Source organism: Squalius cephalus, assembly GCF_949319135.1.
Source record: "Squalius cephalus genome assembly, chromosome: 17".
NCBI lineage: Eukaryota > Metazoa > Chordata > Actinopteri > Cypriniformes > Leuciscidae > Squalius > Squalius cephalus.
In genome coordinates this window covers 19,187,754-19,205,622 of record NC_137138.1, presented here as the reverse complement: position 1 = coordinate 19,205,622, position 17,869 = coordinate 19,187,754, and the positions used below count along the sequence as shown (strand labels likewise).

Below are 17,869 nucleotides of genomic sequence, written 5' to 3'. Positions count from 1 at the left end.
GTTGAGAACTATTTTATATATTTGGTAAAATATTTACAAAAATCAACCTAACATGAAAAATAGCTAGTTTTTAACAATCAAATATCTTTGAGGTCTTGACCTTCTCAACTGTATCCAACAATTAAAACTTTTTAACAGTGTCTTTTATCAGTTTGTCAATATATTGTCACGGTCTGGGTTGCAGGAAAGGAGCGAGGACTCAAGTGCACGAACAATGGGTATTTATTAAGTAATAATAAAAAAAAAAAAAAAAACTACCCCGTGGGGGACAAGACAGGCATCAAGGAATTCCAACTGGACTGTTGCAGGAACAAGAAACACAAGGGAACATAGACAACGAACCAACCCAGGACTGCAAACACAGGGAGACTAAATAGGGAAGCAAACAAAAGAGGGTAACGAGGGAAGGTAGTTGGGGCAAATTAATCAATCAGGTAACAAGATGGGAGGGGCTAGACAATCGACAGGAGAGCACATGACACAAGGAAACACCTGACAAACCATGTGCTCACAACAAACAGGACTATAACACAAGCACATGACAAATTTGAGCTACATGGATACTGAATTATCCATTTTGGATGAAAAGTTGGACCCTTGCTACAGCATGGTGGAAAGACAAATCAATTTTCTTAATTTGTTTTAATTTACATGTTATCTTTGCAGTTTTTGTTTATTTAATGTTTATCACCAAAAAAAAAAAAAAATTAAAATGGAGATTTAAAATGGCCTCCAGACTAACTTTTGAGAACAGTAGCACTTGTGCCACTAATCCTACCTTCAGACTGTCAGTCCAAATCTGATTTTTGTGCATATCCGATTGAAATCCAATCAGAATTAGCAAGTGTGAACTGCAAAAAAAAAATCACATGAAATGCGATTTTTACAAATCTGTTTTGAGCCAAAACCATATGTGGTTGAAATCCTATTCAAATTGCATTTCTGGAAATCCGTTTTAGTCTGACTGCTCTGATTGGATTTCGCATGGTTTATGTGACTTTCTCGCGCCACGTAAAACGTAAACGTCAGATGTTGTTATAGGAAAGATGCTGAAAATCGCTGCAGAAATAAGGTTGTGTTGTTGCAAAGGTGCTGGACAAGCAGAAAATGACAATATAAGAGAGACATGTTTTGAAACTGGTGGAGATGACAGCACAGAATAAAGCCAAGCATACCAGCCTCCTATGTTTCTGCTGCTGCCCCAAAAGACGCAGTAGTCCAGCACGCCGGCTACACGTTGTCGTGGTAAATAATAAGAAAATGTGTTTTGCAAACCCCTTCATGTTGCGGTTGTTGTTTTTAGCGTATACCAACCAACGCCACGTTATTGCCACAAAAACCAATGCAGATATTCCGTAAAACAAAAGAGCGGCATGGACACACAAATCGAATCTGAACAGTTGCGATATCCAATGTGGACGCCATTAATTTTATATCAGATTCCAATCGGATACACAAATAATCGGATTTGGACTGACAGTGTAAACGTAGCCTCAGTTTTACAAATGACTGTGACTTCCTACTTACCTAAGTCAATAAGTGCTCCTCTGCTGCCTTCTACTGGTTATAATGGTAATTTCATGTTTTTTTTTTTTTTTTTTTTTTTTTTTTTTACATTTTCCTACATCTGTAAACTTTTAGGTTTACAAATCATCACATTTGAAATAAGATTAGGTAACACTTTATTTTACAGTGTCCTTGTTATATGTGTTACATGTACCATAATAACAGTAAATTATGCATAATTACATGCAACTAACCCTCAACCAAATCCTAATCCTACCCTAACCCTATAGTAAGTATATGTAGTTGCTTTATACTCAGTACTCAGTACTTAAATATATAATTAAACTGTAACAATGACACCTTAAAATAAAGTGTAACCTAAGATTGAAATTGGATAATATTTATAGCTTTGAAGTGCTGGAAAATGTGTGAAGCTCTTGAAAGCCCTTGAAAAGTGCTTGAATTTCACTCTCAAAAGGTTGTACGAACCCTAAGATGAATAATGTATAAGAAAAATCATTCAATTATTTCTGCCACAATACCATGGTTACAGTTAGCGTTGCTTCATTAAATCCATGGTGAATGTTGGTGATTTGTGGACTTCTATAAGTTGTTTGTTCATGGCACAATATTTCTCCTGGTTGCCACATCAACGCTGTTTGATCTGATATGGTTTATAACAGAGAATTTGAATTCTTCTCACTATATCTTGCAGCGATGTTATTAATACTGCGGCAAATTCAAATGCTTTCTCACTGGATCTCCCAGCTCTGTGTAGTAACGGTGTCATCGAGAGTAAACCACTTCTTAGCTTGCGCTGCTGTCAAGTCACCTTTATTTATATAACACTTTTTACAATCCAGATTGTTTCAAAGCAGCTGTACGGTGAAAACAGCTGTACGGCTGTTTTTTTTTTTGTTTTTTTTTTAGCTTTACAGCAGCTCTAGAAGAAAATAGTGTCTTTGTCCAGCTAAAGTAAGTTCAGTGTTGATTCATTTTGGTTGTAAAAATCATTATTTATTAATGTAGTTATTTTTTCTATACAGCAGCTCTGGAGAAAACAGTGATGTCATCGTCCAGCTCAGTTCATTTCTCATACAATGGTGTCAATGCAGTCAGATGAATAATACTGTTGAATATTAAGCTGTCCATTATTACCGCAAGCTGATAGTAGACTCTCTTGATAAACTCTCAAATGCGGGGCCCGGTGCGGTTGCACCTGCTGCACCGCCCTAAGAACGGCTCTGCTTATAAAGCACATATGAATGCCTTATTCTGCATGACCATATTCTACATCTCTTAATCCTAAACATAACCACTACAACAACTACCTTACTAACTATTAATAGTCAAAAGTCATAGTTAATACTAGTGAATGTGTTCCCCAAACTAAAGTGTGACCGAAGCGAATGCTTAAAGACCTGTGTCTTAATCTAATTGTGAAGCAGGAAGATGTATATATCTGAGGGATCTAATAATGAGAACGTTTCAAACCAATTATTTTTTTTTTGTGTCTTTTTTTCTTTTTTTTGTCTATGGTCTCTACCAATAATTGCATTTTTCATGTTCCCTCGCTCAGTTGGCACCTCTTGTTTTGCTCCTACCTCTCCTTTTATTTTTCTGTCATGGGGGCTGACGAGAAATATGGCCGTCTTGTGTTATTTTCAGAGACACTCAAGTTCACACCCAGCAACAAAGCATCAGTCATCATCTTCGGACAGAGAGAGAGGCTGGTGTAAAAAAGAAAAGCATGTTTGCTGTGCTGGGCTGATTCGCCCATCTGGCTGTAGAGACAGCACATGTGACGGAGATAAAAAAAAAAAAAAAAAAATCCACCCCTGGGGACACATTCACAATGCATGTGTTTGTAGGAATGGTATTTTCGGAGCGGTTTTGCTTTGTGTTGTACCGTGGCACGTGTGGGCTAGACATCATATCCTCGATCATCACTTAATATATGCACTGTTTATGCGTGCGATTCAGAAAAACACTTAGCTTTTGCATCGCAGAGCTAATGTTAGCGTAGGATGATTCATCATATTAATGAAAAAGAATATCGATTAGCCGAGGTTTGTCTGCAGCGCTCTGGATGGGGTCGCTAGGTTTATGTGATCCACTCATGCTTTGAGTATTTAAAGAGACTGCTGTGTTTACTGACTTGAAAACCGTGCCCCAGAGGTACACGCATCAGCTGCAGTTTGTTTGTACCAGTGGGCAGCGTGCTACTCCATTCCACCCTGTTAGCATTCAAGTACTTTTTTTTTCTCCCTCTCTCTCCCTCCATCCCAGGTGGTCTACACCAATAATGAGTTCAGACTGGAGCTCTCCCGCCTGGCTGAATTGCGTGACCCCAAGGTCAACCTCCACGGCGACCTGACCTTCCGCTGCGAGGATGTCGCCGCATTAGACCCTGTCAGTTTCGACGTGCCGACCGCTTACGTAACCCTTCCACGCTGGAACACCAAGAAAACCGGCTCCGTGTCCTTTGACTTCCGAAGCACCGAGCCCAACGGCCTCTTGCTGTTCAGCCACGGGCAGCCACAAGGTTCCAAAGATCGCACGCCGAAGGTGGACTTCTTCGCCATGGAGCTGCTAGACGGATTCCTCTACCTGCTCATGGACATGGGCTCCGGAAGCATCAAGATGAAAGTCGGGAACAAAAAGGTCAATGACGGGGAATGGTGCCACGTGGATTTCCAGAGAGAGGGCAGGAAAGGTTGGGATACTGCAAGATCAGCACACACATTATTCTCCTGTTTAAAACGGTGTTGTTAACCTGCTCCCTTTGACCAAAGCGCTTTTTCATTCTGCCAGCCGAGGTCCATCTGATATGCATACTTCACAAACTGCTAAATCACTGTACTCCATTTCTTCCACCTCTCATTACACCTCATTACTGTAAGAGCTCAACTCTTCACAGTTTTAAAGCAGCAGGGCCGGCGTGGGATTTTGCAAATCCCGGGGGAAGAGGTTGAAGACCTTTCCACTTGCTGAGCTCAGGAAAAAAGGAATAACCATGGATTGCTAATGCTAAATTAATGAAACTTCACTTAACAAAAAGAAAAAAAGAAAACTTTTGTGGCAGCTATTGTACAGCAGCTACACTGATTTCACGAGTTACCATAATGAAAGTCTTCAGGGATCAGTAGTAGCGGCATTAATCCAATTAGTTTTAGTTAATTATTAACTAGGGTTGTCAATTTAACAGTGTATTAACTGCTACTACAAGTAACCAGGGTTATGCAGTTCATGAGTGTAAATCTGAACACCACACCCCACAGGAAGATGAATTTAATGATTTATAATCCAAATCAAATTCTTTCTATCTATAATGCAAATCAAATTCTATCTATCTATCTATCTATCTATCTATCTATCTATCTATCTATCTATCTATCTATCTATCTATCTATCTATCTATCTATCTATCTATCTGTTGTTCTATCCATTTATTGTTTCGTTTAATATATCCTGTCTATTCTGTTTCACCTTCTGTTTGTCCTTCTCTGTCACTTTATCTGCCATTCTATTGATCGGTCTAACTATTTATTGTTCTGTTTGTCGTTATATCTGTTGTTCTATTTACAGTATATGTTATTCTGTCTGTCGTCCGATCTATGGTTCTGTCTCTCTATTGTTCAGTCTGTCATTCTGTATGCCGTTCATTCAGTCATTCTGTCAATTGTTCATTCCTTCTATTCATCGTTTTATCGTTCTCCCTGTCCATAAAACAATCAAACACTAAACAATAAAAAAAAATTCAGAACTTTTAAACAAGGCTTTATCAAGCCAATATTCAAAGTTTGTCTTGACAAACTTAGCTTTTTTAGTTAAAATTTGTCTTTTAAATTTCAATTAATTTATTTCCACTTACATCCAAATTCAAAAATGTTTGCTTCCTCAATTCAAATTGAGGAATTGAATTATATGGGAAAGGCACTGTAAATTCAATTCTAAATTTTGCACAACCTTGCAGGCAACATTCAGCAAATGATTTTCTGACAATTAGTCTTATTATTAAAAATAGGACAAAAAATGGCTCTAAACATTGACTACGTTTACATGCAGCCAATAACCCGTTCAAAACCGGAATATTAGCAATAACCCGGTCGCGCACGGCCATGTAAACACCGGCAAAAACCCGAATATGCTCATATCCCGGTTTTTAAAAACCCGGATATGATCCCTGGGGTACCCCTTTTCTAACCCGAATATTTGGTCATGTAAACGCGTATCGGCATATCCCCATCAAAAGGAACATTGATTTGTGTTCTGCGAATGTTCTATTCGCAAGGAATCTTGGTCTTTTGAGTAGAGACGGCGCATACAAAAAAAGTAAACAAGAAGTAGAGGTAAACATGGCGAGACGCAGCACATCACCACACTTTTGGAGCGAGGAGGAAAGTGCAAACAAAGGCGATCGCTATCTGCCCCGAACTATTCATTATCCACGTGCTGCTGCTGTTGTTGTTGTCTTTGGATACAGGAAGAAGAATCGGAAATGACGCATATTGCATCTTAAGGTTGTCCGTACGTCCAGACGCTAACCGTGCGTCGCTGTATACATCGGGATATTGCCAATTGATTACAAATTCCATGTATACAGGAGTAACTCTCTCTGCTCACGCATGTAAACGGGTTATTCCGAATGTTTCAGAAACCCAAATAGTGACCTTAACCCGACCATAACCCGAATATTGACAGCTTGTAAACGTAGTCACTGATGTGTATAGGTTCACAAGCAGATGAGCACTGATCTTTATTAAATCTTCATTTCCGGTCTCCTAGGCTCCATCTCCGTTAACGGCCGTAGCATGCCCTTCTCCACCAACGAGGGCAGTGAGATCCTCGATCTCGATGGTGAAATGTATCTGGGGGGTCTGCCGGAGGACAGCGGCGGTCTTCCTCTCCCGCCAGAGGTGTGGACCGCCCGCCTCAGGCTAGGCTTTGTGGGTTGCGTGCGGGACCTCTTCGTAGACGGACGCAGCAAAGACCTGCGGCGATTGGCGGAGCTTCAGAGCGTTCCGGGTGTCAGCAGCTTCTGTACGAGGGAGACGCATCGGAGGTGCAGCTCGGAGCCCTGTGCCCACGGAGGCCGCTGCCGCGAGGGCTGGAACCGCCATGTCTGCGACTGCACTGGAACTGGATATCTGGGTGCTAACTGTGAGATGGGTGAGGAAAGTAGGGCTTAAAGCAGTAGGGAAGGAGGATTAAACATTGGATTACTTCTCACCGATGAGAGCATTCTCATAAAGAAGTGGAAGGCTTCAGTGCTTCTCTCATATATTTTATATTGAGATATAGCTGCACTTCAGCTCTATTCATCAGATCCCACCTGCCTAGACCTTTGTTTGCTATTGCGGTGTCATTTCTAACTCTCTCCTGCCCTCTGCTGTCTGTCATAAGAATTACAGTGTGACCACCTAATGTCCACCACAGACATGTTACTTGTGACTCAGCAAAGGTGCACATACACTTGAAACAATATTTTAGTAGTTCTGAGTGGCAAATAATGTAATTGTTATACTAATAAAAGGAAATTATTAGCATGTAGCATTGTTAGCTAGTGACGGACCAAATGGCCAAGTGAATTAACAGAGTGATATTATTATGGCTTTATTTTATTACTTGTGTAACTCTATGGCCTGGTTTCACAGACAGGGCTTAGATTAAGCCAGGATTAGGCCTTAGATCAATTAGGACATTTAAGTAGATTTTATGAACATGCATTAGAAAAAAAAAAAAACTACTGGTGTGCATCTTGAGATAAAACAATGGCAGTGACATATTTTAAGATATGTCGGTGCAAGTAGCTTTCAGTTAAAACAGCTCAAACATACATTTTAGTCTGGGACTAAGCTGAAGCCTTGTCTATGAAACCGTGGGTATTAAACACATAATAATGATACAAATACTACTACTACTACTAATAATAATAATAATAATAATAATAAAAAATAATATATATATATATATTTAAAAGTAAAACATATACAGTTTTTTTTAATAAATCTTTACTATAATTTAACTACAATATGACCAATTAAAATGTTACATTTTTATTTTAATGGAGTAGGTGTGTAACGAACTGAACTCGATACTATTGTAATATTATTGCGATACTCCAAGACATATGGTAAAAGGTTAACAAGAATGTACTGTTGATTAAAATGCTGAATTTGATATTACATTGTGGGTGTAAATGAATAGGCTTGAACTTGGTACTGATAACCCAATGCACAGGACAGTGGTGACACCAGAACAAAAATATTCATGATTCTGTAGCTGAAAATACAGAATTATTTTAGACAAATATGCTTGCACTCTGTCACTGATTAGATATGTTAAAAGTAAAAAGTGGCCAAACCAACATTTTTTTTAATTATAAGACATTTGGCATTATCAGGACACACAAATATTCTTCTTTTGCATTATTATACATTATATTCAACATTATATAGTAGTTTAATGTAGTACTGACACTAAAACTCTGAAAACTTGAACTTTTTCTCACAGTAATTTTTATTTTGGGTGAGCTATCCACGATACATCATCACTATCCACGATACATGTTGCATTTTTGTATTACGATATATTGTGACACGGTTTATTGTCACACCCCTATTATGGAGTTACATTTGTAGTTTTAATAATGATAATAATAAAATGATAACTTAAATATAGATTAATGTAAAAAAAAAACATAGTTTTTATATTTAAAACTACTGAATATAAAATGCGTATTAAAAAAATAAATAATATGTGGCTATATGTAACAAATGTGAACTTTTGTCCCAACTGGGTCAGCAGAAAAGATCCTTATTTTTGAGACCTGTGTTTTCTGATTTACTCTCTATTTTCCTCCTCTCTCAGAGTCCGCAGTGCTGAGTTATGACGGCAGTATGTTTCTGAAGATCCTGATGCCCCATGCCGTTCACACTGAGGCTGAGGACGTGTCTCTGCGCTTCATGTCGCAGAGGGCTTACGGTCTTCTCATGGCCACCACCTCCAAAGAGTCCGCCGACACCCTGCGCCTGGAGCTGGACGGGGGAAGGGTCAGACTCACCGTCAACCTAGGTAACCTTTCACCGCTGACCTCTGAATGCGAGGCACTCGTAGAACAAGTCTGGACTCGCTCCCAGAATGCATTTCACCCTCATTCCTTCATCTTCTCTCTCTCTCTCTCTCTCTCTCTCTCTCTCTCTCTCTCTCTCTCTCTCTCTCTCTCTCTCATCCTCTCTCGCCTTTGCAGCCTTCAATGGCTATCTTTTCTGCAGCTTTCAGAGCAGACAGCCAGAGAGACCAACCCATGTATTTTTTTCTTTAGAAGACACATTGAGACATACTAGGGGAGACAGAGGGGACATTATATAATTTTCAATTTCCCTACATTTTTCTAACTGCCATCTTTTGGGTACAAGAAATAATCATAATATTGAAATATATATAAAAAATACAATTAACTTTAATATTAAATGCCTTTGTAACAAAGAAGAGTACATCTCAAAGGAATAATATGATTACTTTAATACTTATTATCATTATTTAATTTCTTGCACCTTTATATGATAATTATATTAGTTGTCAGGAATAATATGCATTTAAATAAATCCCATTAATAACTCCATTAATAATAAAAAAAAACGTGATTGATTTTTATTTTTAATATAAAAATAGTGTGATAACCTGATTAGACAATAATTCTCTAATCGATAGTCTTGAACTAGATACTTAAAGATTGTTAAAGATTCAGACTTTTAATTCAGTCATGTAGTTTTTATTTTATACTGTATCTAGAATAATATTTGTCCATTAACCTCACAGCCATAATGAAATATTGCATTATTGCATACACATATATATATATATATATATATATATATATATGAAGAGTTCAGATGCAAAAGCCTCTAAGTGCCATCTGAAATTTTCTTCTAGAATGATCATTTTTATAAAGGTTGTATATTTAAGATAAGTAATTTCACTTCAATGACAATTAATAGGTCATTTGCATTGCCATTGAAGTGAAATTATTGAACTTAAATATATGAGCTTGATAAAATTTCATTCTAGAAGAAAATTTCAGATGGCACTTAGAGGCTTTTGCATCTGAACTCTTCATATATATATATATATATATTAGGGCTGTCAAAGGATTAATCGCGATTAATCGCATCCAAAATAAAAGTTTGTTTTTACATAATATATGTGTGTGTACGGTGTATAATTATTTTCTATATATAAATACACACACATGCATGTATATATTTAAGAAATATTAGCATGTATATACTGTGTATATATATTTATATTATATATAATTTATATTATATATAAATATTTTATATATAAATAACACAAAATAGATATGTATTCTTATATATTCGTAAATAGATATGCATGTGTGTATTTATATATAGAAAATAATTATACTCCATACACACACATATATTATGTAAACACAAACTTTTATCTTGGATGCGATTAATCGCGATTAATCGTTTGACAGCCCTAATATATATATGTATATATATATGTATATGTAAGTAAATTCTTGTACTTTAAAATCAAAATATGAAAAGTAATACAATCACACTTCCTTTTTTCAAGCAGAAAGAGAACTTTACCGATCACACGTTTGAAAAAGTCTTAGCAGTCTAGCTTGATTGTGATGGAAGAAATGTAATTGCCCCCTGATCTCCCCCACCGTAAGAACCATATTGTAATTCTTCTAAAGTCTCTCACTGTCCTCTCAGCTCAGGCTCAGACTGGAACTGTCTGTAATCTTCTGTACAAACAGACACAGTCCACTGGAGAGTTGAGTCTGAGCTAGTGTTTCTGTCTTAGAGCAGTGTGACAGTGAGACAGGTCCCTGGCTGTCTGTGGTCACTCTTCTGTAGCGGTTGACAGCTTGAGAGTTCGCCACAGCCAAGAGTGCTCGCACTATTCAATAGGAGCAATTATTCTGTTATTATCTGCCTTTAGTCATATAATCATCCGACTCAATGTTTGCAAGTTTTTTCTTTTTCTTTTTCTTATTTTTTCTTTTTTTTTAATGTAGAATTGGACATTTGGCCTGCAAAGATTATTCGTAAATACTTTATTTTAACAATACCACTTAATATAACAAACTTCAAATTATATTATCAGAGATTGTTCTATAAAACAAATCTTTAAAGAGATCAAGTCTAGGTAGGTTCACAATGATTTTAGTGCTGCTGTAAATTTATATGAATATTGTAATGATTTTAATGTTCTTTTTATTGATCCTTAAGTTTTCTAATGAATCTGCCATTCAAATAATTTTGCTTCCTTTCTTGGTTCTATACTTCATTTAAACTTCAGATGCAAAAATGGCATTAGATTTGCTAAATTAGATTGATTTCTGTGAATATATTCAATATGGCCATGATTCATCAAATTCATTATCAGATTTAGCAATTTGAGCAATTGAGTCGTCATTCAGAAATGTATTAAAATATTTGATTTGAAAGTGTATGTAGGTAATACTGCATTCAAAAGTATGTGGTAATTTTTTTCTTTTCTTTTTTTGAAATAAATAAATTAGTACTTTTGTTCAGCTGAGATGCATTTAATTGATCAAATGGGACAGTAAAGTCATTTATAATGCCACAAGAGATTTCTATTTCAGATTAATGTTGTTTCTTTTTATCAAAGTATCCTAAAATATTTATCACAGTTTTCACTAAAATATTAATCATTAATTGTAAATATTAATTTTTTGACCACCAAATCAACATATAAGTAGGATTTCTAAATGATCATGTGACACTAAAGACCGGAAATTCAGCTTTGCCATCACATGAATAAATAACATTTTTTTAAAATATATTACAATAGAAAAACGCTATTTAAAATTCTAATAATATTTCACATTATTACTGTTTTTACTCTTTTTTTTTTTTTTTTTTTTTATAAAAAAATGCTGTCTTGGACATAAAAAAATAAAAAAATAAACATACAAAAAAAAAAACCTTACCAACCCCAAACTTTTTAACAGTAGTGTAACATATATATTGGTTCGTGAAATTGAAAATTAATATAATTTTTGTTCATTTATTGAATCCTTTTAGGTAGATTTTTAGCAAACTTTTACCATGTGTACAATATTCAGCTATTTTTCCATCCTCTGATTTATAAATATAAAAAACAGCCTTTTCAGAGCAAGCATATTGAGATGTATATCAAAAGGCTGAAAAATATTGCACTGTATATTGTTTAGCTCATAGATGACCTGTTTTTTACACAGAGCATGAGCTCTTGGCTGATGGTGCAGACTGCCCTTGCCTACAGTCATACTGGCACCACCCACATACAGGAAGGAGACAAAGCACAGGCTAAATACAATGTTTAGTGTGTGTGTACAGTAAACTGTATATAAATTGCCAGGTGATTCTCAGATGTGCTGTCTCTCGTCCTGTTTGTGGGGTGTGGGCCCTTGTAGAGAGGGCCATTCTGACTCTCACCTTGTCCCCGGATGGTTGACTCTGTGCAAAAATTGTTTATTTGTCTGCAGATTGAACCTTGAAGGATGTGGTTTTGAATTTTAGTTCCTTTTCCTTTAAATCTCACCATCTCACTCTCTTTCCCACCAGATTGTATCGGGATAGACTGTAACCTTAGTAAGTGATTCTTTTATCTGCAATGCTATTTTTGTCTCTTTCTCTCTCTCTCTCTCTCATGCTCAGCCCCAATTCATCCAAAGTTTCTTCTCCTCCCTCGTAATCCTGTCTTCCTGCACCGTTAACAGATTTTCTTTTGAACATGTTCCCAGTTGGCATCCCTCTTTCTTTCTCTCACTCTTTCCCCAACACCCCCCTCTCTCTTGCGTTCCCTCAATCTCAATCTCTTTTGTTACGCAAAATTTGCCGATTTGCTGCGGTGTTTGAAATTAAGCACAACCGTTTCCATTTCAACACCATATGTTTCTCACTGCTCCAGTCTGTTTCATGTCCCTGTGGGACTCTTTTGCATAAGGAAAATACGATAATAAACCATTTAATAGAAGAAGAAATCTTCATTTGCCAAATCAGGCGTGAGGTTGAACATTGCCTGTATTTGAGCACTGTTACATCCATGTGTTGGGAAACGGTGCAATCCTCAGTATTTAGCAGTGCAGTGAATCTGAAGGTAAGTAGTGTGAATGTTATGTTCAGTATGAGACCAAAGGACTGTGTGTATGTGTATGTGTATGTGTGTTTAGCTAGATTGGAAACAAATTTGTCTGCTGAAGTTAGCTAAATCTGACAAAAACTTTTAGGGATGTCCTCATTTGGAAAACAAGTAACTAAAATAGTTTTATATTCTAATAATTCTTTTCATTTTTAAGAGTAGAGTTAAGGTTTAGTTTTGTCAGTAGTATTGTTTATAATTATCAAACTACTCACTGGAATGCTTTATTAAATTGAGTGGATCATGTATATTGTTTCATTTCGGTTTAGTGATTCTACTTGCAGATTAGCTCACGGTTTCCTAAGAAAAAAAATCTAAATATACGCTACCATTCAAAGTTTGGTGTTGGACATTTTTTTTAATATTTTTGAAAGAAGTGTCTTATGTTGGGATGCATTTATTAAAAAAAAAAAATAACATTGTAATACATTACTACAATGTATGTAACTTTTTGATTTATTTTCAAATGTAATTTATTCCTGTGATGCAAAGCTGAATTTTCCGCATCATTACTCCAGTCTTCAGTGTCACATGATCCTTTAGAAATCATTCTAATCTGCTGATTTGATGCACATTTATTATTATTATCAATGTTGAAAACAGTTGTGCTACTTAATCAGAATTAAAATATTTTGTAATATTATAAATTACTGTCACTTTTGATCATCCTTTAGTGCATCCTTGCATAAACTTTAAAATTAGTTTCTTTAAAAAAAAGTCTTACTGACCCCAAATTTTAAATGGTTGTGTGTGTATATATTTGGTAAATAGCTGGGTAAGATAATGCAGTAGTATAATGTCAGCTAATTGTGGTACAGTAGTATGTCCTCATTTAAATAACTGAGTAAAATTATAATAATATAATAATAATTTATAGTAAATTATTGGATGCGTTTTGTTTTCGGTTTCATGATTGTCAAAAAAACAAAAAAAATACACGGCTACAGTATGTGACTTCATCCTCTTTTTCCTTTGTTTGAGGATTAAAGCTTTTTCCATTTGCTTAAGAAATTCTAGACTACGAAATTTCATGCCACATACAGTATTTTCATGTAAATTATGCCTCTAATTGTGAGATTTGTCTCTCTAGTACTTCATTAGTCATGAGGTAGTAGGTGTTTGTGCTTCAGGACACGGTTCCCAAAAAAGCATGAAAATCTTTTGCACAGTGAATTTTTAAGTTCACCATTCAAATGTGTCATCAAAGATCATTCATTCAACTGTGATAATGACTCAACAAATATGGATTTGTGGAATGCTTTTCATTATAAATGTTATAATAATTCCAATGAAAAACAGATGTATCAGAGCATGATGCGTCATGTGCTCATTTAAATGAACTGTAGAGGCATTACGCACGACATTTAAGCAGTAAGTAGGCCCACACAGAATCTGCACCCACTGTTCATAAAGATCTACACATTCGGAAATATTTGGATACTTCGGTTATGTTTTTAGGTATCAATTACACAATATTCAACAGAATTTTACAGATTTCCCCAAGTTAAGCTCATTTGACAGCATTTGTTGTGGTATAATGATGACTTCCTCAAACTATTTTCTGCTTGTCCCTTCTTTTCTTTGAAAAAGCAAAAGTTTCTGAGTTATTCATTGGAGCGTTTACGCTGGACGTGAATCGAGAACATTAAAATACCCAGTGTTTCAACAATAATGTTGATATACTGTTGATAGCCACAAGATGTAAACAATGAGTTAACATGATTTTAATGTGAAAAAGTCCCTTTCTATTTAAATATGTATGCCGTTTTAACGCCTAAATCCATCAAGCAATCATAAAATAACGAAAATGTTACAGCTCAAATAAATGCTTTTATAATATAATAAGCTTCACGTTTCTGCTTATAAATCCTCCCAACAATGGCCCTTTTTATTTTCATTGTAAGTGCCTCAACTATGAAAATAAAGTGCAAACAACACATTTAAATTATATATTATATGTATTGTAAGATTTGGCTGTTACTGTATTCTAGCACTGCTGAAGTGCTGTATTGACCATCCAGGACTGGAACTTTCCTGTTCCAATTAACATATCATGAATTCATTCTCAGTTTCCACCACAAGGTGGCAACAAACACCATATATTACAGCATCAGATTTAGTTTCAAGCAAGTGCTTTTTGAAGGACTGCATCTACAAATCATCCCTTTTTAGTGAAGGTAACATCCTTATCAAAAATGTTACAAACTATGTTAAACGCATTTGATGACACATATTACGTTTTATGGCACTCCCGCTATTTAGGAGCCGATAAGCGATTTATCGCGCATAATGCTCACGGGATGATGAATCTCTGCTTGGTCATATGTGGATAAGTACATTCATAATCAGGCAAGCATGACCATTTGATATGTTAACCTGTGAAAGTGTTTCACAGTCCCCTCTACACTTTCAATATTAACTTGATGGGTATGTCAAACATATTTAGACTGATGGAAGTTTTAATGACAGTAAAATGTTAATTGACTTTTAAATAGACAGAAATGCTGGTAGTTAAAGTAAATTATACCCAATTAGGGCCCTCTGCCATCTGTTAGAAGTCTCTCTTTTTTTTTTTTCCTCACCATGATGTGCATTTTAAACAGTTTAGCACGTCATGAATACGAAGCAGATTCAGATGACGTTACCATGCAAAAATCCCACATTAATGTTGAGTTAACATTAGGTTTTGATGGATAATTGACTCTTTCCAACGCCTGAAGCTATTCATCAAAGTTTGATATGAAGATCTGCATTGTATCCAACATTTCTTGATATCTAGCACTGTTCTAACTCGTATTTGCTTACAATCACAGGTTGTATTTGCGCTCGAATCCTTTATGCTGTCGCAGTTTCATCCGTAACGCTGAGCAACACAAGGCCGAGCCGAATCGACGCGTGCGCTCTTAGATTTAAAAGCAGGGATGGGCAACGATTTAAATTTAATTAACAAGCTGCCAGAAGGTGTAGAAAGACAACTCCCCCTCGCTCTGCCTCCTGCTCGCTTATTCTGGGTGTTTTTTTTCAGAGCTGGAAGAGCTAATTAGAGGGTGATATGACATCGACACATTCCGATGCAAAGTGTCACGTACCTGATCATTAGGAGTTTTACTCGCAGGTATGGACAGTACTGCATCTATAGTGCGCCTTTTGAGCTCCAAACAGATTGCCTACCAGATTAAAACAGATGTTTTGCTTAAACGAAGTCATCCGTGGAAGATTGATCAGATTCTGAGTGCTACAACACCCCTGCAAATAGGCTGACGTTGTTCCTCGGAGGGTCTGTTGACTCCAACAGAGCCAATTAGAGTAGCCAGCAGTGCAGTCTAAGGGGCTTTGAAGCGCCATGAAGACTGAGGCAGCTGCATCGGCCTGACCCATTTTTCCACGCACACCCCAGGCACCTCTGAGCCCACGCCAACCCGGACCGCAGTGGCCTGGCAGCAGGCGCGGCTCAAAACTGCTACTTTAGCATATTATCTGCAAACTTTCACTGCTGCCGATTGGTTTCGTGTCGGTGGTTGGACTCTTGAGGGTCTGAGATGGATTTGGTGTGTGTGTACTGTCACTTTAAACCTGTGTGCAGTTGTGTTCCTCGGCCATAAACTCCTGAGCCTGTTAGGATTATACACATACCCAGGGCCAATTCAATTTCATTTCATTTCAGTTTAGTATAATGCGTTTGTCTCCTGTTACACACTAATGCTCAGGCATCACCAGTCACTCTGTGTTATAATGAGCAGAACTGTTTTCAATAGTTTTTTTTGAAGCAATATTTAAAGACACCGAATCAATGTAGTTTGTATATATAAGTGACAAATTTAAATGAAAAACAAAGAGCATATTTACTAAGTCAATAGCAGAGCTGAACTGGAAACTGCAGATGAAAAAATGAAAAAATTGCTTTTAACAATCACACATAGTGTAGTTGTGAATGTTATCAGTGTTGGATGTAACTAGTTTTAGGGATTACTCTTAATTTTTCTATAATTTAATGAGTTACTTATTTTGTAATTGCATTAAATACTGTACTAACTATAGAACAGTTCTACAACCCCAAATCAGAAAAAGTTGGGACACTGTACAAATTGTGAGTAAAAAAGGAATGGAATAATTTACAAATCTCATAAACTTATATTTTATTCACAATAGAATATAGATAACATATCAAATGTTGAAAGTGAACATTTTGAAATGTCATGCCAAATATTGGCTCATTTTGGATTTCATGAGAGCTACACATTCCAAAAAAGTTGGGACAGGTAGCAATAAGAGGCCGGAAAAGTTAAATGTACACATAAGGAACAGCTGGAGGACCAATTTGCAACTTATTAGGTCAATTGGCAACATGATTGGGTATAAAAAGAGCCTCTCAGAGTGGCAGTGTCTCTCAGAAGTCAAGATGGGCAGAGGATCACCAATTCCCCCAATGCTGCGGCGAAAAATAGTGGAGCAATATCAGAAAGGAGTTTCTCAGAGAAAAATTGCAAAGAGTTTGAAGTTATCAGCATCTACAGTGCATAATATCATCCAAAGATTCAGAGAATCTGGAAAATCTCTGTGCGTAAGGGTCAAGGCCGGAAAACCATACTGGATGCCTGTGATCTTCGGGCCCTTAGACGGCATTGCATCACATACAGGAATGCTACTGTAATGGAAATCACAACATGGGCTCAGGAATACTTCCAGAAAACATTGTCGGTGAACACAATCCACCGTGCTATTCGCCGTTGCCAGCTAAAACTCTATAGGTCAAAAAAGAAGCCATATCTAAACAGGATCTAGAAGTGCAGGCGTTTTCTCTGGGCCAAGGCTCATTAAAAATGGACTGTGGCAAAGTGGAAATCTGTTCTGTGGTCAGACGAATCAAAATTTGAAGTTCTTTTTGGAAAACTGGGACGCCATGCCATCCAGACTAAAGAGGAAAAGGACAACCCAAGTTGTTATCAGCGCTCAGTTCAGAAGCCTGCATCTCATTTTCCAACATGACAATGCCAGACCATATACTGCATCAATTACAATATCATGGCTGCGTAGAAGGAGGATCCGGGTACTGAAATGGCCAGCCTGCAGTCCAGATCTTTCACCCATAGAAAACATTTGGTGCATCATAAAGAGGAAGATGCAACAAAGAAGACATAAGACAGTTGAGCAACTAGAAGCCTGTATTAGA

General features: G+C 36.6%; 1 protein-coding gene across 13 annotated transcripts in view; it reads left to right on the top strand.

Moving 5' to 3' along the window:
- The window catches only part of nrxn2a (neurexin 2a), a 387,404-nt gene that overhangs the window by 155,316 nt on the left and 214,219 nt on the right, over positions 1 to 17,869 (top strand). For 12 of the 13 annotated variants that reach the window (XM_079898733.1, XM_079898732.1, XM_079898730.1 and 9 more), the window contains 4 exons: positions 3,796 to 4,222; positions 6,295 to 6,678; positions 8,380 to 8,583; positions 12,123 to 12,149. In XM_079898733.1, coding sequence (XP_079754859.1) covers positions 3,796 to 4,222; positions 6,295 to 6,678; positions 8,380 to 8,583; positions 12,123 to 12,149 — 1,042 coding nt within the window. The remainder of the gene's footprint in view (positions 1 to 3,795; positions 4,223 to 6,294; positions 6,679 to 8,379; positions 8,584 to 12,122; positions 12,150 to 17,869) is intronic. The other variant, XM_079898729.1, reaches the window with a different exon arrangement.